At 35.0% G+C, this 26,560-nt stretch overlaps 1 protein-coding gene across 1 annotated transcript in view; it reads left to right on the forward strand.

The window, feature by feature from the left end:
• Positions 1-1,754: 1,754 nt before the first annotated feature.
• LOC108362866 (protein rolling stone-like) overlaps positions 1,755-26,560 on the forward strand; it is an 81,496-nt gene continuing 56,690 nt past the window's right edge. Inside the window, exons 1-3 of the mRNA XM_017616013.1 lie at positions 1,755-1,873; positions 25,791-25,904; positions 26,320-26,533. Of these exons, the coding sequence (XP_017471502.1) occupies positions 25,791-25,904; positions 26,320-26,533 (328 nt within the window). The 5' untranslated portion in view covers positions 1,755-1,873. The remainder of the gene's footprint in view (positions 1,874-25,790; positions 25,905-26,319; positions 26,534-26,560) is intronic.

Consider the following 26,560-nt stretch of genomic DNA (forward strand, 5'->3'; position numbering starts at 1 on the left):
TTCTAAATCGATTTCGGTTACATCATCAAAAATTTCGATGTACATACCAATTGTGCGATAGCACACTTGTGCCAGCTCACTGTGCTGACTCATTAAAGTGAGTTGGAGTTACTGAGTCAGCACACCAAAATTTACAGAGTTACCCACCCTTAATCTCGTAATCTATTTCCTGCTTTTCAAAAGTGAAAAGTGGAAAGAAAGAGTGACGGTTAGCAGAATATTTACCAATTAAAACTTGTATTACAGTTTAAAGGTTGTGCCAAAGACACGTCCGCATTTAAGTGACTTTAAAGTGAAATTGTACAATTAAAAAAAAAAACAGTATATTTAGTGTTTTAAAAAAATGTTTAAAAACGTTTAAAAAAACTCATCATAAATCGGTAGAATAGTCCCTGGTCTCTTATCTCCCCATAATCTTATACTGCGATTTTGTGCGATATTAAAGAAATTATAATTTTTCTTAGGTAACTACTTGGCACAAAATCATGAGTTTTATGAAATAATTCATGGTGTTATAATTTAAAAGTTGGAAAAGACCTGTCAGATAACAAAGAGAAAGTTTTAAACTTGAGGTCAGTGGAGGATTCGAGTCGATATTTAAAATAGAACGTACGAGGCATCTGTTTATTGGGTTGGGGTCCACTGGACCCCGTGTGACCATTACGCTATTTTTTGAAGGTGTGACAATTACGGGTTAATTTTTGCGCGGCAAGGCCACTATTTCTAGTCCTACTACTGGACCAAGTTTTAAATTGATATCTCAACTTTTAGAATTTTGGCCACCAAATAGGGTCAAATTTCCCATAGTGCATTCCCTAAAATGAAGCAAAGAAGCGAAACAAATAAAATATTGTAGGACGCTCTACTTTTCATTCCCCGAAATGAAGCAAAGAAGCGAATTAAAAAATAAATATTAGATATAGGACATTCTACTTTGCATTCCCCGAAATGAAACCAAAAGCGAAATAAAAAAAATATTTTAGGACATTGTACTTTGCATTACCGACAATGCCTAAAAGAAGCGAAAAAATTCGAAGGTATTATAACGCTATGCCTTCTAGAACACGTTACCACTAAAAGCGATACATACATACTTATAGGTGCGCGCGTATAACTATAATGAGTGGAAGTACTCCCAACGGTAAGCATGTGAACTAACAGCAAGAACCAAGGCGTATTTAACAGGTGATAGCAGCACCCTTTTATTTTTCTTCGCCTCACGGCTTCATATGTCAAATAGCTGCTGTTGATTGGTTGGAGCAGTTGATTCATTATTGTTTTCTGTTCTCTTTCACATCGTTCGTATGAAATTTTTGACAGTCCTCGCCGCAAAAGCAAAAACAAAATACATGTACATTTTGTTATTGTCGTACCGATACCACCTTATTTAATACGCTTTGGCAAGAACGATTTAACTTCGACGATGGAGTGATTGGTGACATTTTATATGCATGAACCAAATAATAAGATCACCCAGCACGGCAGCCGTGTATTTGTAATTGCATTTGAGAAAAAATAATAATAGTTGATGACGTCATTTTTTAATCGGATCTTTCATTCACACACAGGCTTAATTCCGTTTCATTCACATGGCGCGAAAAAAATGACGTCACTGCAAAAAAATAACTTTTTTCTCGCACGCCGTGCTGGGTGATCTTTATTCGTTCGTTCATGTTTTATGTATATGTACAACGGTTCTGACTGATAACAATCGAGTCAATATAACAATTGATAATAGGGCTGACTTAACCTTCCGGGGAAAATTCAAACTATTTCATACCATTTTTGGCCACAGTTTATCAAACTCTGGCATTGGCAGCGGATAGGCATTACGTTCTTATAGTTGTTACTCGGACGTCGGAAGTGAAGTGAAGTAGTGCAAAAATACTTAAATTTCTTTACATTAAATAAATAAATACTTGTCTATCATAGCATATACATATAGTACATAAATATGTATGCCTAGTATATGTATGCACTTTAGGCATATGACTTTTTATAGGTTTTTTAAATTAAATACGTATACCAATGCGGAGACGACCGGAATGATGAGAAGCCAAAAAATATTATGTTTGTACTGCGAGAAAAAAATACTTATTTTCTTTCGGTCCCATACGAAAATTTCTTTGTCGGTTCAGCCCTCTATCTTCATGTTTCAGTTAGTGATGTTACTACTTTTTTAATAAACAATTAACTACATATAACAACCTTATAGCCAATAAATTTTAGTATAATAACTGCAAGCTTGAAGTAGCTTTACCGTTGATTTTTGGCATTTTTTTTTACGGTGTCAGTAATTCTTTTCCATTGGTACAAAGTAGGGATGTTGCGAATGTGGAATTTTAGACCTAACATCCGCGGATGGGGATGCGAATGCGAATGTCAAGTAATTTTTACGAAATAATTTAGGTGAGTAAATTAGGTGATTTTTGTACATAGGTAAATAAAAAAACGCACGACTACGCAGAGAGAAGTTCTGCGGAAAAATACTACCGCCCCCCCTTTTCCGGTAACACAGAAAGGAAAATTCTACTTAGTAAGGGTTAGAATCTGTAAGCGCGGCCGAAGGCCGCCTATGCAGAAAGTAGTTCTACGCAAAAACACTTCCGGCCCCCTTTTCCGGCAAAACAGAAATGAGAATTCTACTTAGTAAGGGATATAATCCCTAAGCGCCTGGGTTCAAACCCTGGTCAAAGCAACATCGCAAAAATATAGAAAAAAGGTTTTTTCTTAACAGCGGTCGTCCCTCGGCAGGCAATGGCAAACCTCCGAGTGTATTTCTGCCATGAAAAACAGCTTCTCATAAAAATACAATCGCCGTTCGGAGTCGGCGTAAAACTGTAGGTCCCTCCGCTTTGTGTGGCAACATCAAGGCGCACGCCACAAATCGGAGGAGAAGCTCGGCCAAACACTAACATATGTGTACGCGCCAATCTATTATTATTATTAAATAAAAAAATGCAAAAGTTAATGATTTTAAAAAGTTCATTTTATTGAGTATTTGAATTAAATAATTGGAAATATTTAGTAAAAGTAATGCTGCTGCCTTTTCAGGTTGCAGCCTGTTTTTTAAAGGGTCGAGAATCCAACCTACGCCACTAAATAACTGCTCGCTCGGGGCGACAAATTCATATCTGCGTTTGAAACTTGAAAATGTCGGATGTATCTTCCTGACTTTCATCTTCACTTCACAAATCTAGCATCATGGCCGTTGTTTAAACACCGCTTACAAGCGAAACCAGATGTGTCAGGAATTTCTAAAGCTTTTTCGAAATAATTATTCATTCTCATTTCTTTGGCTGCTTCAAAAATTAAAGAAACTGCAACGTCATCAGAGTTTTTTCGATTTTAGCTTTTTTAATTCATTTTTAATCCTTTCTTCTGAATATGGCAAATAAATTGTTATTTTCAAGGAATGAAAACTTCGAACGAAACTCTGTTTTCAAAGTGGTTTTTTATAAGCAATTTAATTATTGGAATCGCGGATGATGAGGGTCTCAGTGCTGCTTAGTTCTCGGGTGGCTTCTTCAAAAGGTTCACCTTTAAAGAATAACTTTTAATTAGTTTTCTTATTTGCTGAGCTCGACTTTTCCAACTTTTGCAACTAGCAGGCAGTCACAATTACTCATTAGCCGCTGTCGGCGCCATAAGCTATCAAATCCATTTTTTTGTTCGATTCCATGCGCTCAATGCGTTTTCATATTTTGTGACAGATGAACGCAAATTTTCAGCGTGGCACCTCCCATACAAACCGAATTTTTCACACTGCATATCTCCGGAAGTGTTCATGGTAGAGTACTCGATCATGGTATGGAGATATATGAAATCAATACCATACTCTTAGAGAAAATTGGGGCTATTTAAAAAGGGGGCGTGGCGTCTTTCAACCGCACTGAAGCTATTACGTATCTTTGTATGCATATACACTTATGCTAGGCTATATAAGATGGCAATGGAAATACATATGCCTTTTGACAACACCAGCCCGTAATAGTAGAAGGTGAACTGTTGGTGAAAATGTTGTTGGACCAAAATGTTTCAATACAAAAAATTTATTTTGGGCGGGACGAATTTCGCCGGGTCTGCTAGTTTTTAAATGAACTGATAGTTCATTTAATGCAATCGCATAAAAATTGTCGAAGTTGGGCCACTTTTCTTAAATACTGCCTTGAATTTATATTATGTGTCTACCTAGCTTTCAGATTTTTTGAGCAGTGTGGCTAAGGAATATATCAATATTTATTCAAAATTGATATATATAATCGCTTTTTAGCAAAAAATTGGGTTTTCTGCCCACTTACATCATATATGTGTATCTCGAAAACTGCTTCATCGACCTCGACCAAATTTGGTATACACATTTTTTACAATTTTGGTACAATTTTTATGCGATTGAAATAAATGTGCTATTAGTTTATGTAAAAATAAATTTAATTTTAGATAGTATTACATATTTTGAAATTGTGGAAATTATCGATGGTCAAAATTTCAAAAATTAAGCGAAATATGTTTTTTATTGTAGCCGATAAAAAATCCCAACAAGCCAAGTCCACTAAAGATTATTATCTACCATTGTAAAGGCCTATATATCCTCTTATCAGTTCATATTCGCTCTTTGAAATCAAGGCAAAAATAGTCATTCAAAAACTCATAAATCTACAAAATCTTATTTTCTGACCTAAATCGACAGGTCGCGTCCTCTAAATGACCTTTAAAAAATCTATAAAAATAGGCAATAATAATTCTCATAAAAACGAATAAAATTAGGGGCTAGGGTCTTGAAATTTCCAAAAAAAAGCATTTTCGATGGGCACCCTAATACATATATTGCATGCCAATTCCCACTCCTCAATAGATATAAACTTCGCCTCGAATTGATTCTTATTTGATTTGTGAAGTTCGTAGTCAACTTTTTCACATTCCATTTTATCTTTATTCCGCCTTATAGCTAGACGTTGAACATTTCTGTTGGAAAGCTCTATTGAAGGAGCCTACTCTATGACTTTAAATAGCAAAAGAAGGGGGACGTAGGGGACAGTTTTAACACAAAGGTTAGCCAAGGATCCAATATATACCCCTATGAAAAAAATATTGCCCGACAAGGCCCGGCAAGTAAACAAAATTACTGTATTTTTGAAATTTTTGCTAAAAATAAATTTCCCAATGAGCTTCATTTGAAATGATGGCAACGAATAACATCAAAAGCAAATCACACACACTCTCTTCTTTCATGTCCAGTAGTTTTTTTTTAAGATTGGTCCACAAAATCATAATACAGAAAGAAAGAAATGATCAAGTAGAACTGGGAACTTGTATAGGTTTAAAGACACTTTTATCAAAGTTGATAAATCTGACTTTTGACCAGTTTTTATACACAAATACGCTTAAGAGCGGCAAAAAATATTGGCTTAAATTTGTCATTTTGTTTGTCAGATATACATTCGCATTCGCAAAAGTTCCGCATTGATTATTGCGAATGCGAAAGCGAATTAACATTATTGCGGAAGCTCCGCGGTTACGAACGCGGATACGGATATTCGCAACAACCCTGGTACTAAGAGTGTTTGGCGACTTGTTTATATGAAGAAAAAATTAACGAAATCTTCAACAAAAAAAAATTGCAAAAAATCAACGGTAAGTCCTATGGAATAAATTTTTATTCATCATTCCAATAATTTCGGATGAAGAACAAATTTTTATTCTTCATTTAAGTAAGTTCGAATGACGAATAAACCTTTAATCATCAACAACAGATTTCTAATAAAGAATAAATTTTTATTCATCATTCGAGTAGTTTCAAATGAAAACTTATTTTAATTCAAGTAATTCCGAATAACGAATTTTAATTTATTAATTTATTATTCAGTCGTTCTTTCTTGATCATCGTACCAGGTAGACGATAAATATAAATTTTCTTGTGGTATATACAGTGTGCTGACTATACCACTTTTGTGGTATATCTACCACCGTAAGCTTAAAATCTACCACATTTTACAATGTGGATGTGTGTTGATTTTGTGTAATATCATGACTTAGACAATTGTGAATACGACATTGGCTCTAATTTTTGCATTCCATTTTGTAATTGATTCCTGTTTCTTTTCAACACGTGCTAGGTGCTAGGATCAGTGAATTGGTGTAATTCAACTGCGAAATCAATAGCTTTAGACGGGAGTGCACAAAATGGACCAATTTATGAAAACGGGGCATACCAACGTGGTGGGCCATTTCTCTTTAACCATTTATTGGATAAGTCTCAAAATCTTAACACTTGAAGTCAGATACAGCGTTGCCGAATTGACGATTTCGTCATCCTTTTGACGTTTTTTTAGCTCAATGACGTTTTGAGAAAAGAAATGTATTTTTTTGCTCGGAACCATGCTCAAAAGTACTGTAAAGGCCTTAGAGTATTTTTGTAGAGAACTGAAGGCGCTACAAAGAGGAAAGAGTGGTGAATTCGACTTTGACCTCGAATAACTTTTTACCGAGTTGACTTATCGAAAAATTACTACAAATCTTTTTTGTAGAGCATTCAATTCTCTGACCTTTACAATACAACGTTTCGTTAGTTAAATATAAAAGGAGAAGTACAAAAAAGCTTTTTTTTCCTGTGTTATTCTTATGGGAAATCGAAAAGTGCGATGCGGACATTCTTAATAATTATATTAATGGCTTATATTTACTGAGACTTATTTTGGCGTCTAAGCGAAACATTTGAGCATGGTTCCGCGGAAAAAAACAAAAATAAAAATTTCTGAATCACTCTAGTACAGATGTACAGTAGAGTGGCCTTTTTTGGTCGATTTTCAAAAAGTGAAAGTTTTCGCACGAAAAAACATGAGGTTGGCAAGGAAAATAAATATGAAATTTGTTTTTTCCGGATCCGGAAATTCCGAGCGGTTCCGGGTTGATCATTTTGATTTTTTAATAGGAAATATGTTGAAATTGAAATTATTATTTTAAATTTTCAGCTTTTACGACCATGAAACCCAATTTTTTATTCCTGAACTGTTTTTTATTGAAAACTGAATACATTTACCTTTTTGAAGTGCTCAAAAAGTCTGACATTAATTGAAAAACGATGGTACACGATAATATTAAAGCTGAGAAAAATATGAAATCATAATTTATATCAATATATGATTTAATATCTAATAATAATAATATTTAATATAATTTTAAATAAAGCATAATGTAGAACTTTTCTAATATATACTTAAGAAAAGAAATACAAAATAAAAGAAATTGGTGTAATTTCGACATTGTTGGTCAAACCGGAACCTCTAGGAATCACCTGAAGGCTTTTAAATTAATTACGTATTTATTTATATCCCCAACCTCACATTATTCTGTGCGAAAACTTTTGGATTCAATGCATTTCAAATTTTTCATACAACAAAAAGGCCACTGTAATGTACAGTGTATGTGTACATATGTAATTCAAAATACAACCTTGCATTTATCTAATTTCGTTCTACAACCGTACTTTTTAACCGACTTCAAAAAAAGGAGGAGGTTATCAGCTCGTCGGAATATTTTTATTTTTTTTTTATGTATGTTACCGCATAACCAGAGTTGGGCATTATTCGAAAAAATTGTTAATTAGATAATTATTCGAATAAAATTTTATCCGTAATATAATTATTCGCAGATATCTTATTCACGAATAAATTATTCGTGAATAAATTGCTTGCGAATAATTTATTCGTTATTTTATTCGTTATTTTAAATAATGAATAAAAACTCATTTTTACACATTGAGCCACCTTTTACTTTTATTTCTATTGTCAAGGATTGTGAGTTAGCTGAATTATGTTTACTATTTTATCAAGAATACTAGCCCATTCCCTCTGGTTTCGCGGCCCCTGATAAGATTTTTGCGTTGGCCAATGCAAGAATAGCGTTGAAAACCAAATATGGGTAAGTTAAAAATTCTGAATTTAGGTTGAACAACTGAAGAGCAGAACCCTTCTCACACATTCTGATGCTATATGCAAGAAAAAATTCCTTTCAATGTCATGAGCTTTACCGATGGTCTTATTTCCACTTGTGACATCTTTTCTAAGCGTGCGTAATCTTCTTCTATGATCTTGCAACTACAACATTGGTCCGGAGCGTCAACCTCTAGTGTTATGTCATGTAGGCCAACAAAAATCCTTATAAGGAAGCTGAAGAGCACTGATGTGCGTTTTCTATTATAGGAGAGCCAAAAATCCTCGATGTAAAATTTGGCCATTGATATACCAACAGTGGTCTTTCTTGGAAGGATGTGGTCGAAACTTTCCTTGCTGATTCGCCACTTTTAAAATATCCAAGAGCTGGTTTCCTTGAGTCTTACTGCTGCAGCAACGACCGCCCGAGCAATTTCATCAAGCGGAGGTAGATGCAAGGTCGCATTTAGGGTGTATGACGACATGAGACATCGTAAATTCGTATAATATAAACATAAAAAACAAAGTAGTCCAGACATATGGGGTTTCTAATGATTTCGACTGCAGCACCATTAATTAATCCGAAAATGTGATATAAATCTATCCAGGGGTTTGAGTTAAAACGCAACAACGAAAACGGTTATCATTTTATACGTAAATATATGTACATATCTATACACATAAATTACTTGTTTTATTATTATTTTATTCGTTATTCGAATAATTAATGAAGATAATAATTATTCGAATAACGAATAAAATAATTTATCCGTCATTCGAAAATTTTTTTTTGAATAAACAAAATTATTTATTATTTACGAATAACAAGAAAAACAATTTATTCATTTGTTATTCGTTATTCGAATAAATTTTGCCCAACTCTGCGCATAACTTTGGAGCACGTCAACCGATTTCGATAATTCTTTTTGCATCGGAAAGGTAGTGTTTCAGAGGTAATCTGGTGTAGATCCGATCTTTGGATCATGAAATATATATATATATATTTTTTTTATATGAGAATTGAAGTCGGTTTTGTTTTTTGCTAAAAATTACTTGTAGTTATATTGAATTGGTTCTTGAATTCCAACCAAATCATTAATTTGCACTGATACTTATTTGAAAGAGACAGAAAAATAGCAGAGGGAATTTGTTCAGTCAAGATTATCTATCAGTTAATAAAAGTTAATGCTACACTTAAAAACTGGATGAAAATCTTCAGAAATTTCAAACCGGTGGATTTCAACAATTTAAAAGTAGTTGTGTTTTAAATTGTAATTTTAAGTTGCCGTTAACAATTACAAATCAACTTTTATTAACCCAAATGAAATGTGGGTTCCCTTTGGTTTTGTAATGTGTGGTCATTTATTGTATGTAATTTTCTTTGTGTTTTTTATTTAAAAAAAGTATAATAAAGCAAAATTTGACGTTTTTTTTGTCGAAATGACAATGTTTTGGGGTAAATTGACGATCTTTCGGTAATGATGGTCAGATATTAGATTATTACGAAACTAATAAAGTAACAAATAACTTAAACAGAAAATTGACATTTTTTTTTAAAGAGCTGGGTGGGACAACGATGACACCCGACTCTCTGAGTTGATGGATTCGTTTCCCAATTTCAGAAAAACTATAAATATTTCGATCAAAGCGCCTTTCTCGTATGAAGCTAATAGATTGTTAAGGCCCATTTTATGCTTTAATGGCATTATCGTATTTAAAACTAAAAAAAAAACTCCTTTAGCTTGTGGTGGGTGGGACAGTATTTTGTGACAGGCGGAACAGAAGCTTGCATGACCTCTTATGCAGAATATGGTCAGATAAACGCATGTCCGGCGACTGGAATTTAAGTGTGCTCTGTCCAATCCACCCCGGCATTCGCGCCAACCAATGCGGGATCAGCCTTCTACAAATAGGTTACAAGGCCTTATTAAGCGTATTGTGTGAAAGACTGAAGCCCACAATATTCACAATATGCCAAATCTTGTAAAAGACCCGCGAGAAAAGAATCAACACTCACCACCTATTTTTTGACTTCAAAGCCGCTTTCGATAGCACCAAAAGGAGTTGCCTATACGCCGCGATGTCTGAATTTAACATCTCCGCGAAACCGATACGGCTGTGTAAAATTACGTTGAGCAATACCACCAGCTGCGCCAGAATTGGGAAAGACCTCTCCGAGCCGTATGCTACCAAACGCGGTTTCAGACAGGGCAACTCCTTTTCATGCGATTTCTTTAATCTGATGTTGGAGAAGATAATACGAGCTGCAGAAATGAACCGCTCAGGAACAATTTTTTACAAGAGCATGCAATTACTGGCGTACGCCGATGACATCGACATCATCGGTAACAAGAACCGCGAAATCTTTTCTGCCTTTTCCAAGTTGGATAAGGAAGCAAAGCGGATGGGTGTGGCGGTCAACGAGGACAAGACGAAGTATCTCTTGTCATCAAACAAACAGTCAGCGCATTCGTGCCTTGGCACCCACGTCACTGTTGACAGTTACAAGTTTGAAAAAGTTGACGACTTCGTTTATTTGGGAACCAGCATTAACACTAATAATAATGTCTGCCTTGAAATCCAACGGAGAATCACTCTTGTCAACAAGTGCTATTTTGGACTGAGTAGGCAATTAAGGACGTATGAAAACCACACTCTATTAGTCACTTATCATGCTCGTGTTGGTTGGTATATTGCGCCGAGGCATGGACAATGGAACTATGAGCTGTATGAGCCTTACATCGCCATGGACATAGTGCAGTGAATTAAAATACAGCGGCTCCGCTGGCTTGGCCATGTCGGTCGAATGGACTCCGACGCTCCAGTTCTGAAAGTATTCAACTCGGAACCCGCTGGTGGTAGCAGAGGAAGAGGGAGGCTCCCACTGCGTTGGAAAGACCAAGTGGAGAAGGACTTGGCTTCACTTGGAATTTCCAATTGGCGTCAGTTGGGCCAGAAGAATGACTGGTTTATGAATTTAAAAAAATATTCGGAATTAGTTTTATCATGAATGAAAATCTAGACATCATTCGAAATGACTTGAATGAAGAATAACCATTTATTTGAAATCACTTGAATGATGAATAAAAAATTTATTCGTCATATGAAATTACTTGAATTTCAGTTAAAATATATTCCTTATTCGAAGTTATTTGATGATGTATCAAAATTAGTTCTTATTTTTTTATTCAATTATTAATTTTCCTAATTACGGCCAGGTATATACATATGTATATACATATATATATATGGGGTAAAATAGATTACTCAAATTTTTTTATTCGGTCGACTTGGAATTTTCCACGTATGCTTATTCAGTTTCATTTATGAAAACTCCAAAACAACATATACACACTACATATGTATGTATGTTCATATATGAAAAATTCCACGTCAAGTACAATATCAAAAAATTTTTAAGAATTGTTACTAGTACTTGCAAGTTTTTACTGGAAATGCATTCAATAACCCAAAATATTTGCATGAGAGGGCGAATTCGAGAGCGTAACTACCCGAGAGAGCTGCAAATTCTTGCAAGTAAAAATTTTACTAGCAGGAATTTGCAGGAGTCAAAAAGTAGGGTTATGTTTCAAATTCATATGTAAACAAAAAGGTTTAAGAGGATGATTTGATGAAACATAATTATTGAAATGAAAATATGGATGAAAAATTTAAATCTATTGTATATTTTTTTATTTTTATGACGATGGGAACTATTCCCAATTAAAAAGAAAATTTCGCGCCTAAACTTAACCGTCAGAAAATAGCTTAAGTTGCAAGTTTTTACTAGTTTTGCGTTCAATAAATTTGTCTGAAAATTTTCTCTTGCTCCCAATTTTACTCGCTATTTTTCTATTACGCTCTCGCTTCAAGTACTTACTGGAAAAGTTATTGAATGGACCTAATAAAAGCAAATATTAGAAACCCATTTTTGAGCGAAGCCATTTCCATAAAAATAACACACATCCATATGTATAAAAAAGGTACTTTTGTTGGATTTTCATCATTCCACATCCTGTGGTCATAGGTAGATATATTTAATTTAACCCTGGAACTGCTTCGCTCTTTTGACCCTGTCTGCGGGATTGTTAGTCGAAACGACTAACACCAACTTTGAATTCAAATAGCAAATATAAAAAAGTAAAAAAGGAAAATAAATTTTTAGTTCTTTATATTTTTTAAAACACATTAACAAAATATTAAATACATATTCTTTTCTCTGTTACATATCGTGATACAAAAAGAAGGTAGTTTCATTTTAAGATTTTTGACAAAAAATAAGTTTTTGAGTTTCATAAATTGTACAAAATTATGAGCTACCTTGCCACATTGATAGCAATCAAACAATACATCAGAGGATTTAATGTTGTGCGTGGGAAATGTTCGGTTAATTGTACAATGATTTTTTGGTGGGAGCGGAGGGTGTGTCACCTAAAACTCATTAGAAAGAGCACAGTATAAACTTTAAGAAAAGCCATCCTTCGCCTCCCTGCCCCTTCTACAGGCACTCCGGGGCCCATTTCAAAATAGGGTAAAATTAGCATTTTCGCCAAGAAAAATTAAACTCGTGTTAAGCCATCAGCAGTATTTTTGCGCAAAACTCCTTTTCGCGTTGGTTGCCTTCGGCCGCGCTAGAAAAAAATAACCTCATCACTCCAACTCCGGTTACGCCGTCCACAGTATTTTTGCGCAAAATCAAACCGCAATCTTTTTCGTTTAGACTAGGGATGGGCGGCAGAACAGCTCGCGCGCAGCAGCGCGGGCAAGCAGGTACTTGATGCGGGGTAAAAATTTAAAACCGAAAAGGTAAGCAATAGCAATACATTTTATGCAATGTATGTATATTGCCAAAGGCTATTATATTCACCTCTTTGTTTATAGAGGAACAATTTCTAACTATATTTGTAGTCTATTTATTAAAAATAGTTGAACATCATGAAATGCTGACCAATTTCATTTTTTTTAGTAATAAATCAATAAAGTTTAAATTGATTATACTTATGTAAAAAATAGCATGTGCTTATTCATACTGGCGAACAATAACGTGTTAACGATCTTGCTTGCGCATGTGTTCGTAAATAAGAGAGCCGAGCGCTGCTACTAGGCTCAGTCGGTAGAAACCCGTCCAGTGTTGACACAAAGATTTTTAATTTTTTACCAAACCTCTGAAAAAAATTAACAAACTCAGAAAAAAATTAACAAACTCAGAAAAAAATTACCAAATTTTTATGAGCATAATATTCTAAACAAATTGGAAATTATTTTTCGACGTATGTAGATAATACACCACGTCTGGGATTGTGGCCAGCTTAGATCTATTTATATTTTTCGACCGAAAAATTAGTTCTTCCCATTCTTTTATGACAAACTCATTAAAATGCATGATGTCGCTGCCGCGTCCAAAAAATTCATATCACCATCGACTGAGCGTTTAGAAAACGAAGACGAACAATTTACAGCTGTGGTTGTCCTTTTCAATGTGTTCCGACTATAACAATTCACAAATATTTTTAATGGCCGGTTGTTCAATGTAAAGGCTCGGTCTACCTCCGATTTGTACTAATCAGACATTGAACAATCGGCCCTAAAACATAAAAGAAAAAAATCGCTCGAAGATTTACAAACATTTAAAAGGTGTTTAATAGTTCATTTTTACTGCAGTTTATGCCTATTGGAAAAAAGCAGATTACAACTCGAAGGAGGTAGTTGCTCATATTAGGTACAAGCAAATGAAAGGAAAATAACAAAAACGAATAAATAAACATTGCAGATCACCTCTTGTTGAAAATATCTAAACTCTTAACTGTAGTTAAGCGTTTGGTGGAAATGGGCTGTAACAAGCAGTCTTACATAATTTATTTTACATAACTTAAAACCAAAACATGAAACCAGCAAATGTATCGTTAAACGGTAGATAAAATTTACGTTTACTATTTTATAACTTTTAATTAGTCCTGTGAAATTATTTTCTTTCACCATTGGTTCCGGCAGGTAAAAATGATCCAAAATCCAGATTTGTGGACTGTAGTGGCTGTGATCGAGCCGCCATATTGGGCGAAAATGGGTGGTTTCCTGCTATATTGCAAACTCTTACTAAAAGTTCTGAGTTGTCAAGGCAAATTGTTACATTAAAGAGCCCTTTCAATTTTTGGCTCTCTTAAGGTGTAGATACATACATATGTAAGTACATAAGCAAATTTTTTTGTTTGGTGCAATTGTCAGAAGGTTCAAAGTTATAAACTTTTCTATATAATAAGTTAGTATTAAAAACTTAAAAGAAAAGACTTACATTAAAAAAATTACCAAATTGAGAAAAAAATTACCAAATTACCAAACTCCTCCTAAAAAGAAAAAAATTACCAGTTTTGGTAAAAAATTCCAAAGCGGCAACGCTGAAACCGTCATATAAAAAGGTTGTTTTGCGCATGATTGTTCTTTTTTTTCCAAGCAAATCTCTAACAAAAAATTATCTGCGCAAGAACAACCCCTCCCTTTGAAAATTTGCGAACAACTGAACGCTGACAATCAGCGTTGCCAGGTTGACGTTTTTAACGTCATTTGGACGTTTTTTGTATCCTGTTGACGTTTGGACGTTTTTTGTGTAAAAAATTACGTTTTTTAACTTCCCAGTAATTTTTCTTTGTTACTAAATCTTGCAAGAGGAACTGATTTTGAATTATTTTCTTAATAAATCTTTACAAATCTTTGTGTTTTGCTGCAGCTGCTTCAAAAGATTTTTTTTGGATTCTTGGACTAAGGATCCCGTGTTCAAAGGCTGGTTGTGTAAACACTTGAGGTTACGAGGCTTGCTGTAATGTTTGCAATTGCACATTAAAAGCCGAATCAGAAAGAGCCGATCTATTGCAACACGCACGCTCGCAAAAGCATCAAAATAGCTGTGCAGCATAAAACGTCAGAAAAAAGTAGGCGACTTTTTTAAGACTACATTGAAAATGTAATGAACGCAAAAAAGACTGAAATATTGCTATACTCCTTCCTAGCAGAACGTAATTTAGCATTTTCGACAACCGAAATGTCTACAAGAAACAAAACAGTAAAAATCAACGCCCCTTTAAACTTGCACATTATTGCCCTGAAATTTAATGGGCTATCAAACTGCAAACTCAAAAAAAAATCTAAAAAATTTGAATAAAAAGTTGAAAATCTAGCTGAAAATTTGCAGATTTTTTATAATTTTTGCACAGTTTTTGTGGATTTATATTTTGTTTGTTAAAGAGCTTGGCTTTTATTGAAAAATAATATACATTAAATAAACGAAAGAGAAACAGCCAAAATCGATCAAAGTATTTATGACTTAATCAGCTGATCACAAGTGTATGTATAAAATTATTTTTATATTAACGATCTCAAACCAGTTTACAATGAATTTTAAATGTGCTCTGTCGAATTGACATTTTAATATACCTTACGTACATATATACATTTGTACACAATAAAAGTTTAATAAGAACAATTGTGGAGTTCCACACCAAAATGCTACATTTCCATCATAAAAATTGTTTCAGATTGGTGCTTTTACGGCAATCGTGTGATCTCAGCTTTACGTTTTGGTGCGATCGAGTGATTTCAATACAACTCAATAAAGGTTTGGTTGCTTTATCTCGGGTTCTCTGTTAAAATATGGACACATACCAGTAAATGCAAGGAATTTGCATTAACATTTCGAGTTTTGGAAATGAAACGTTTTGGTGTGGAGCTCCACAATTTTTTCTACATTCATTTGAAAAAGACGTTTTTGGGTAGGAAATGACGTTTTTTCAGACCAAGAGTGACGTTTTCTCATGACGAAGACCTGGCAACACAGCTGACAATGCAAAAGTGAATTACAAAACAGCTATTTAATATGCGCGCAAGCAAGTCGGTACTCACCACCAGTGTTGCCATTTCGGTTTCTGCCGTCCCGCCAGATTAATAAACAAAAATCGCTAGAATCCTGCTAAATCATTTATATTCTGTAAACTCTTATGAAAAAAAAATTTCTTTTATAATTTAGCAGTTAAACTTTATTTGATAAAATTAGAGATCATATGTTTATAAAAAACAATCAGTTTTTCAACAAAAACAAAATTGGAACTTAGTTATATGGTTTTATAACCAGTATTGGGATTTTGTGGCATTAAATAAAGTATAAAAATGGGTCATACGAATGTCGAATTAAAATCTTCAAATCATCAAAAATATATAGATATGCATAAATGCAGCTTTTTTCATGTTAGCTGAGCCGAAGATACCTAGATATATTCGACAACTATATAATACTATTAGACTAGCTTTCCCGCCATGTTCAGTGCTTATTTAGTGCATTTTATTCTGGATACGAAAATCTTTTTATACACATAAGTATGTACATTAGAGTGGCCCAAAAAAATAAAGTCGGAGTTTTAATGCCGGCACACCCTAGGATTGCTCTATATCGAAAAAAATATACCCCTATTTTTTTATTTTTAAGTCAAAAAATATTTAGGGAGTGCTCAAAGCGCTCAAAGTTTTCCATGTATTTTATATGGAGAAAAAACAATTTTTCGTAGAAATGGTATACAACTCTTGAAAATAAATATTTTTCGACCGCAAAACAATGGTTCTCTTCAGTTCCAGTATTAATATCCAATTGTTTATTTAACCATTTTTTATGTTTAAAGATTTTTTATTGGTCCCTATTGCATTTTCCAAGGGCTTTGGAGGACCTATAAAATATAGTGTGATGTTTGTGCCTTTTGTGGGCAGCAGACCAGTAAATAAAAGTCAGGATCTTCTTGCTTATACGAGATTTAATTTTCCGTAACAATTAGTGTGTCTTTAGCCTATGAAATCGCGTAGCGGAAGGCATGGGTGGCGATTACCGAACATACAGCATTAATCGATACATATCAATTAATCCTAGAGGTCCCATTCACATAGGTACATCATTTTATATCAGTTTACGCTAGAGGCCCTATTCACATATATTATATTCCTCCCACCTTAATTAACAATTACATATTTGAAATCGATCAATAAGGATAACAAATGAAATGTTTGCTTGGTTACAAATTAAGTCGCTTAACTGGCTTTCTAATACGAGACGAACGACGCGGTTCAATGGGTGGTGGTACGGCTGAGGAAGTTGATAGTCGTCCAGCTGAAGTTTTGGGTTGTGTGCGACGCTCGGATGGAAGTGTGGAATCAGCAGATGTGTTTTCAGACGGCATCAGCGTGGCTGGTCGCGGAGTTGGTGCCGGAATTGTCGATGCGAACGATTTCGGGGAGGCGGTGACCTCAGGGGATGTTACTGATGCTTGATTCTCAGCAAGAGTTTCTGGCGAAGCTTGGGGAATCGCATCAGTGTCGGTGTCTGGAACGGTGTCGTAACACTGGACAGAGCACTCTTCTAATAAGCTAGGCTCCAGATGATCTACGTGCCATCTGGAAGACTAACGGTGTACGTTACGGGTGACACCTGGTTCATAATTTTGCCTTGGATCCAGCCTCTTTTTATCAGGTCTTTCACCATCACAACGTCACCATGTTGCAGGGTACATCACCGTTTGCCAGGCGCATTCAATTTCTGTCGCTCTTGTTGTTTAAGTACGTGTTCGCGAAGATTAGGTCTGATTAAGTCCAATCGAGTTCTCATGGTTCGGCCGAATCGGAGTTCAGCTGGTGAACAGTTGGTCGTACAGTGCGGAAAAGCACCATAGTGTATCAAGAATCTGGATAAAGTGTCCTCTCGAGTTAGGCCTGCCTTTAAGATAATTTTTAATTTACTTTTGAAGGTACGAACTCCGTTTTCGGCTGCCCCATTCGATGCTGGGTGATATGGAGCAGTCTTTATGTGTAGAATTCCTCTGGCTTCCAAGAACTTTTCTAACTCGTCCGAGGTAAGACTTGGGCCATTATCACTCACGATGATCAGTGGATAACCCCAGGTTGCGAAATATTCACTCAAGGCTTCTGCAGTGGCCTTAGAAGTTATATTTCTCATTTCCTTGACGTCCATCCATTTGGAATATGCGTCGATGATTAGTAAGTACATGCATCCCTCGACAGGTCCCAGGAAGTCGATATGAAGTCGATGGTTCGGACCATCAGGCCATTTCCAGCTGTGCAACTTACTTCTGGGTGGATCGCTGGAGTTTCCGAGACACATTCGGCAAGCTTTAGTGATCTTTTCGATGTCTCCATCCACACCTGGCCACCAAATGTACGAGCGAGCGAGGTTCTCATTTTTACTATGCCCATATGAGAACTGTGAAGTTCCCGGAGAATAAGATCTCTCAAAGCTCGGGGGACTACCACTCTGTAGCCCCACATTAAGCAACCCCTATCGATGTAAAGTTCTGTCTCTTTACGCTTGAAGACTTCAAATTGAGCTTCAACCTTCTCAGGCCAGCCATCCATAACGTAGTTACAAATCTTGGATAACACGGCGTCTTTCCTCGTCTCAGTTTCGATTTGTTTCACATCAATACATTGTATATCATCGTTAACATTTAAATAAGTATAATCTACACTCTGACTCTCCTCTATCCTTAATTCAGGCAATCGGGACTAAGCCGGCCAGATATTATAGTGACATCATCAGTACAGTTGGGATCAAAAATCAGTACAAAGCCATAAAAATCAGCTCATTTTAAAGCGTATTTTTTATTATTAGCCATATAACAACCAAATAACAGCGCATTAAGTTAACAAAAAATAACTAATAGACCTTTAAATACATATAGTATTATCAATATAAAAATTCATTTCTTTAAAACAAGTCAAAGGTATTACGTATGTATGAACAGCTGTGCTCACGAAAATAGTAGTAAAATGTATTGACAGGTTTTGAAAATTTTTTCTTTCCTTACTTAATTTAAATTTTTTATAAAAATATAGTTAATTCTATTTTTCTATTTAATTTCTATTCTATTTAATTTTCTAGAAAATTTATAAAAATTGAGAAAATTTAAAAAAATTTGTTTTCAGTTTCAGTAGAAGACGACCTCGAGTCAGAATCTGTTTACATATTTTAAGCAACAAATTTAAAACATATCTAGTTGGTGTGCTTATTAAATACAACATTCACACTAAAATGTTGACTGAAGGGTATATTACCGAATTATCGATAAACGAATTTTCGAGTACGAATGAAATTTAATAGTGTTAAATGTGTATGTGCAAGTAAAATTACAGGTGGTCGAACATCAAAAATCAAAGTAAAGCTACATATATCATATCAAAGAGTCGGTAGTTTGTACATTTTCCAAATTTTTAGAACTTACATTGCACCGTAGCAGTCGTCGTCTTAAGTTTGAAATACTGACAGCCGATTTATCAGTGGATGTTTAATTATAATCAAAAGATTATCTCTTATTGTCATCTTCTCAGTGTACTTAATATAAGATTAACTCACCACCACCTTTCATAAGATTTCTTAATGGCGAAACCAGCTTTTCCTGTAAATCCTGTAAAACCTGCAAATCGTGAAGTTGGGTTGGTTTGAATCCAAACAGTTTGTTATTTCGCGAAATCCTAGGAAACGAAACAATTGCCAGCTGACACCTTTTCAATAATGCTTTAAATTTAATTAATGCTTTCACTCTGCTCACACGTATGAGTTGTCAAAAACCATTGTTTTGAACACCTCCAGTAAATGTCAATTACACCAGTTTACAAAAGTATTTATGAAATGTAAAAATCATTACAAACTAAAAATATCAGTATATTTTGCGTACTGATTTCGGGCTCTTAAAAATCAGTACAATAGAAAAAAATCAGCACATGTACTGATTAAATCAGCGCATCTGGCCACCCTAATCGGGACAGACAATCAGCACTGTAGTTATCTTTCCCTCGAATGTGGTGAAGATCAAACTCAAAGGCAGACAGGAAAACTGCCCATCTCTGTATTCGGCTTGCTGCGTGGAGTGGTAATCCCTTTATAGGATCAAAAATTAACTTCAGTGGCTTATGGTCTGTCTCGAGTGTGAATTTCCTACCATACACATATTGGTGGAAAGATTTAACAGCAAAAGTTATCCCGAAGGCTTCCTTTCCAGTTGAGAATAGTTTTTTTCGGCTTGAGCTAATACTCTAGAATTAAATGCAATTGGTTTACTAGTTTTATCAGGATAAATTTGCGAAATTACCGCTCCTATTCCCACTGGCGAGGCATCAGACGTTATTTTGATTGGGAGAGATGGATTGTAGTGCGTTAACACGTCACTAGAACTCAATTTATTTTTAATATTAATGAACGCTTCCTTGCATTTTGTTGACCACAGCCATTTAGTATTTTTCTTTAGAAGTGAATAAAGTGAATATACTATATCGGCGTTAGCAACAAATTTGGCGTAATAATTGGCCATGCCAAGAAAAGACCTTAATTCGGTTATGTTTTTCGGTGGTGGCATGTTACTAATCGACTTGACGCGTTCATCTTGAACGAAAACTCCCTTTTCATAAATTTTAAATCCCAAAAATTGGATTTCCTTTACAAAAAACTTACATTTATTAAATTTAACAGTTAAGCCACAATATTTCAGTTNCAAGCGTTGCTCGTTAGTAAGTCTATTCATGATGAAATGTCAAAGCATACTGAGCATCTTTCTCTTTGACACCATGTCTGAAATCCCACGTGATCTGTCAAATACTAATGCATGAAAATCCTAACCTCAAAAAAATCACCCGTTACTTCATGCAATCTAGTCCAAAGTTCTTGTTCCGATGAACCAACTACTAACACGTCATCAAAGAAGCAAATTACACCGTCAATACCACTTAACGTTTTCTCCATAAGCCTTTGGAAAAGACCTGGAGCAGAAGCCACCCCAAAGCATAATCGTTTATATACGTAAAGACCTTTGTGCGTAGTTATTGTTGTTAAGTTTTGGCAGTTTTCATTTAAAGGCACTTGTAAATATGCATGGTCTAAATCAATTTTGCTAAAAAATTTACCGCCGTTTAATTTTGTTATTAAGTCTTGAATTCTAGGTATTGGGTACCTGTCAATTACTAAACATTTATTAACCGTTATTTTATAATCTCCACATAACCTGATCTGACCATTGGTTTTAACAATAGGAACAATTGGAGTCGCCCACTCACTAGACTCAACTGGCTTGATTACATCTTCATTAATTAATCTTTTAAGTTCATTTTCTACTTTTTCCACCATAGCGTAGGGGAGTTGTCGAGGCTTACAAAAAATTGGAGAGGCATTCTCTTTTAATTCAAAGGACATTTCTTCATTTTTATAGCAACCTATTTTTTCGTAAATACAGTTGGAAATTCTTTTAATAATTTATCAGCATTGAAGCTGTTACAATAAACATTGTTTGCATTTTCAATTAAGTCAATCTTTCCATTTGATATCAGCTTAAATATTTTTAAATCTTTCATCCATTCACGACCGACGATTGGGGTTGAGCTCCCTGGTGAAACAAATAACTGAAGTTTTTTTATTTTGATTCTCATAGTTGACATTGACCGTAATTACTCCACGACGAATAATTGGGTCGCCAGTGTACGACTTAAATTTTCTCATTGTACCTTCCAATCGTAAATCGTGAAAAATTTTGTTATTTCTGAATTCTCTTTCTGAAATTGCTGATATTGGTGAACCTGAATCTAATTCAAACTTAAGTAATTCATTTTCAACATTAATTTCGATATAAATAGGGTTACAATCAGTTTTAACCTCTTTATACCCTTTCACTTCATTAACCGATTCGTTTTCGTTAATCTCGAAAAATGTATAACAATTATCAAAATCATCTGTCACTTGCATGACTTCATCTAAATAATTTTGCTTATTTTTCGCTTTCTCTTTTGCATTACACCCATTTATCTTCATGCAGTTCCTTTGCTCATTGTTTTCATAATTTTGAGGGTTTTCTTTTCTTCTTTTCAATTTACAAACTCGAATTAAATGACGCTTTTGTTTACAAAATGAACAATTATAAGACCTGAACTTACATTCTACTTTTGAGTGCTCAAACTTACCACAACATAAACAAGAAATTGTCTTCTCTGCACTGCCATCACTTGTTTTCTTGATTGAGTTAACTGCACTTATTACTCTAGTCGGATTCATTTCACCTGTGTCTCTTGCCACTGCTTCTTCTCTGGCAGCCAATGCCAGTGTATGTTGGCTCCGTCATCGATAGCATCTTTTGTCTAATACTGTCACTACGGATTCCGCACACGATTCTGTCCCTTAACATGTCATTGAGATTTTCACCGAAATCACAATAAGTTGACAGCTTCTTAAGTTCTGCAACAAAGTCATTAAAGCACTGGTTAGCGTGTCTCTAGCCTATGAAATCGCGTACCGGAAGGCATGGGTGGCGATTACCGAATATACAGCATTAATCGAAACATATCAATTAACCCCATTCACATAGGTACATCATTTTATATCAGTTTACGCTAGAGGCCCAATTCACATATATTATATATAGTTACCATGAAAAAATTGTTAAAGAAACAATTGAGTATTATTACTGAGAATCTCCTGAAGATAAGTAAAGTTTTCGGATCGAAAAATATTGATTTTCAAGAATTCTACACTATTTCTACGAAAACTTGTTTTTTCTCCATATAAAATACAAGGAAAACTTTGAGCGCTTTGAGCACTACCTAAATTATTTTTTATGTCAAAATAAAAAAATATGGGTATATTTTTTTCGGTATATAACAATCCTAGGGGGTGGCGGCATTAAAAATCCAACCTTGTTTTTTTTTACATACATTTTTGGACCACTTTAATGTACATACATATGTGCATATTGATGCATATTAAATTTTACTGCAAAAAATTTTTTGATGTTTTGATTTGTCCCAAGTTTTGGTGCTTTTAAGAGCGAAATACACCACACAAGCGGCTTGTCAAACATTCTTCAAACCTACTTTTCCCATTTCGCCATACACCATGCAAACATGACTCGTTCAAGCAAAGAATTTTAGTTTTCTTCCAGTTCGCAATGCTAAATATTATGGTTTTCTTTCATTTTCCTCTCTTACGTCCTTACTCGGTGAAAATTTCGTTGCGAATGAGGCGATTTTGCTATACACAACGCAAGCGGTTTGATCAAACATCAACATGGCGGCCAGAAAATCAAAAAATTTTGATTTTTGCTCAAATTTCCCTCAAGCGGTTTGTCAAACCTTCAAACACCCCCATACACAGCACAAATGGCTTGAAGCAAAGGGAAATTTCGCTTGGTTTGTCAAACCGCTTGTGTGGTGTATTTCGCTCTTTAGGAAAGTTGGCAGCCATGCGGTCTCACATTCGTGAGTACTCACCAAGAATACAAGATTGCGCCAATGAGAGAGGATTTTTGAGCGTAATTTTTGCGTGACGTCATCTTTCTTGCAATTTCGAGAGAGAAATGCCAAAACGCATTTAAAAATATGTAATCAATGCAGAAAAATGTGCTAATTTTAATATTACATCGCCCAATTTTGTAGGAATCAATAAATATACAAAGATTGATTAATTAGGAACACGTAGCAATAATTTTGGACATGTACCCCTTTAGGTAAGTACGATTTTTAGCACATGAAAAACGGGATGTGTTAACAGTGTTTGCAATTTCATGTATGCCAAAAGGAAGGTGTGCAGCAAAGCGAATTTTTTGACTCGACATTGTAAAAAGCCATGCAGAGTGCATATTTATATTTGTGGACGGTAGTCAACCACCATAAACTCCACAGCTTTTATTTGATGACTTTTGTACCATATCCGAGAGGATGTATGAGTGTGGCTTCTTTGGAAACAAATATTCTATGTAATTAAAACATAATTTAAGCTGAACCTTTAAATGTATAATAATTTCGGCACTGTTTTGTATTAGGTACGTAACAGCGCGGTAAGATTGGTGCATTACCTCATACCAGCACTAAAGAGAATCAGGTACTAACAAAAATAAGTAGGTAGTGAAGTTCACGTATCTATTTACTGTAGAAACTGCTTTTATATGTATGCCATTACCAGAAAACTAAACCCATCAACTGTCTACATTCACGATGGAAATATACCTACTACAATTCACCAAGGAAAGGCCAACATAGTTCCATGTAGAAGCTCATAGCTCACACACATAGCACAAAGCTCGATTTGGTGTTTAATGCATCTCCTCGCCGGCACAACTGCTTCCACTTTTTCGCCAGATTTGCGTCCGTAGGGAACGAAAAAAACTTATATCGGACGCTTTCCTTTTGTTTTCACTATTACACTTTGCCACGGCACACTTCATTTTGCCTTGTAATGTCTCCATAATTATTTAAATCCACGCAACAATTCCTTTTGTTTTCACTATTACACTTTGCCACGGCACACTTCATTTTGCCTTGTAATGTCTCCATAATTATTTAAATCCACGCAACAATTCCTTTTGTTTTCACTATTACACTTTGCCACGGCACACTTCATTTTGCCTTGTAATGTCTCCATAATTATTTAAATCCACGCAACAATTCCTTTTGTTTTCACTATTACACTTTGCCACGGCACACTTCATTTTGCCTTGTAATGTCTCCATAATTATTTAAATCCACGCAACAATTCCTTTTGTTTTCACTATTACACTTTGCCACGGCACACTTCATTTTGCCTTGTAATGTCTCCATAATTATTTAAATCCACGCAGAAATATTAACGCAGAAATATTGAAATTGTTATTTGGTTTTTTTCGTATGCTCACAATCAACAATTGCACCAAGATGACGTCACGCACACAGCTCATTCAGTCAAAATCACAAAGAGCGGATTAGCGGTGCCGCGATTGGCGCAATCTCTATTTATCTCAATCGTGAGTACTCACATATACATGTTCTCTCATTCCGATCACACATACAGATGCAAGTCGAGCAAAATTTTCTGTTCCCCCCCCCCCGGGCATAATTACCCCACCTCATCTACCCAACGGTTTGCACATTTGCCCGCGGTTTGCACGTTTGGGCATTTTGCCCGTATGGGCACATTATGCCCATCGCTAGTTTAGACTAAAGCTTAATCCTTTAACTAGACGTATATGTTTAAATTTTTTAATTCGGGCCACGTGCTTGGACACGATAACCCAAAATTATTGTACAAATAACCGAACCGTGTCCGAACTGTCTTACTTATGCATTTTTCTATAAACAAAAATTTTATAAAATTAAACTGCAGTAGTTTTCATCTCATGTGGATAATTACTGTCACAAATACATAGTTTCGAGCTGATATTTATGTAAATAGTATGTGCATATGTATATTTTTTAGCAGCGCCACATCTTTATCAGAAAATTCCGAGAATCCAAAAATAGGTACTGTCACAAGTTGCAGGGCATCATTTTAACTCGACCTGCTCCCTCTTCCACGGATAACGGTACATCGTTTAGGGGTTTAAAAATATTTACCGTCAGCAATTTTTCATCAAACTGCATTAGATCGTATTATGTACTCTATCCTCGAAAAAGCAAACAATTTATTTTCGAACCTTTGCACGGGTGTACCGAATTCTTGCAGTTTTGAAACGCGCAAGAATTTTCTTTTAGTACTTTCATCCAACTTCACTAACCTCAAAATTTTGTTTACTTTTTCAAGAAACAAAAATTTTGCCGCTAGTGAATCTGGTAGAATGATTTTAGTTAAATGACATAAACTTGTTAAAAGTGGTCGGCAACAACAAAGAATGTCAATAAATGAAACTACCTTCTCTTTTTGTATCATGGCTACATATAATAAACAAAAAGGTAAATGACTTCAGAGAGAGGTACGAAGCGAAACACAATTTTTGTTAGTCGAATCGACTAACGAAGCACGTTCAGGGTTAAAGAAAAAAGACATACATACATATGTTTAATATACATACATACTTATATTTGCAATAGATGCGGGAAAAGCAAGGAATCTGCCATCAACTTTGCCATCCACTGGCCAAAGAGTTTCAACGCGAAAAATTATCGCTAGTGCATGAGCCCTCGGATGATTTCTTCAAATCTCAGGTGGGCATATACTAATATATGTATGTATAGGCCTGTATGCAGTTCTCAAGAAAAGCTAAAATTCAATACAAAATGGCGTACAAGAAATGGCTAAGATATTTTCTTAAGTCAAATTTCCTTCAGGCAGTACGCTGTTCTTAAGAAATTTGCTACGCTTTTTACTACGGTTTTCTAAAGTTTTTTGTGAAAAAAGAGCACAAGGCAACCCAGGTTTGCAACAGAAATATATGCCCGTTCCATTATTTCTTGAAGAAAGAGTGAGGCAACAGGCTGTGAAGTATCAAAAATGTCAAAATTCCTTTGACACACACACGAAATAATGGCAAATTTTTCTTGACCGATTTCTTGAGAGCTGCATACCAGTTTTATGCATTTAAATTTCAAAACTAATTATATTTTTTAATCCATTGCTTAGTGGCAATATCAAAGCAAATCTTTATTATGGCTTATGTATCGCTGGCTGTTTGCTCTCTCTTTTGGGGTTGGTGTGATCGGCAGCCTAATAGAGTCATTCTGTGAGGGTAAATGGTTGATCTACTTAACCGATTGGGGCTTCTTGTTGTGTTTATACACAGGTAATTTTGGTGCTGTACTAGCAACTATGCACTACTGTAGCCAGGATAAATTAGGTAAACATTTATAGACATTTCATTATA

This window comes from Rhagoletis zephyria, unplaced genomic scaffold (assembly GCF_001687245.7).
Source record: "Rhagoletis zephyria isolate East Lansing unplaced genomic scaffold, Rhagoletis_zephyria_1.1 Rzeph_scaffold_01127, whole genome shotgun sequence".
Taxonomy (NCBI): Eukaryota; Metazoa; Arthropoda; class Insecta; order Diptera; family Tephritidae; genus Rhagoletis; species Rhagoletis zephyria.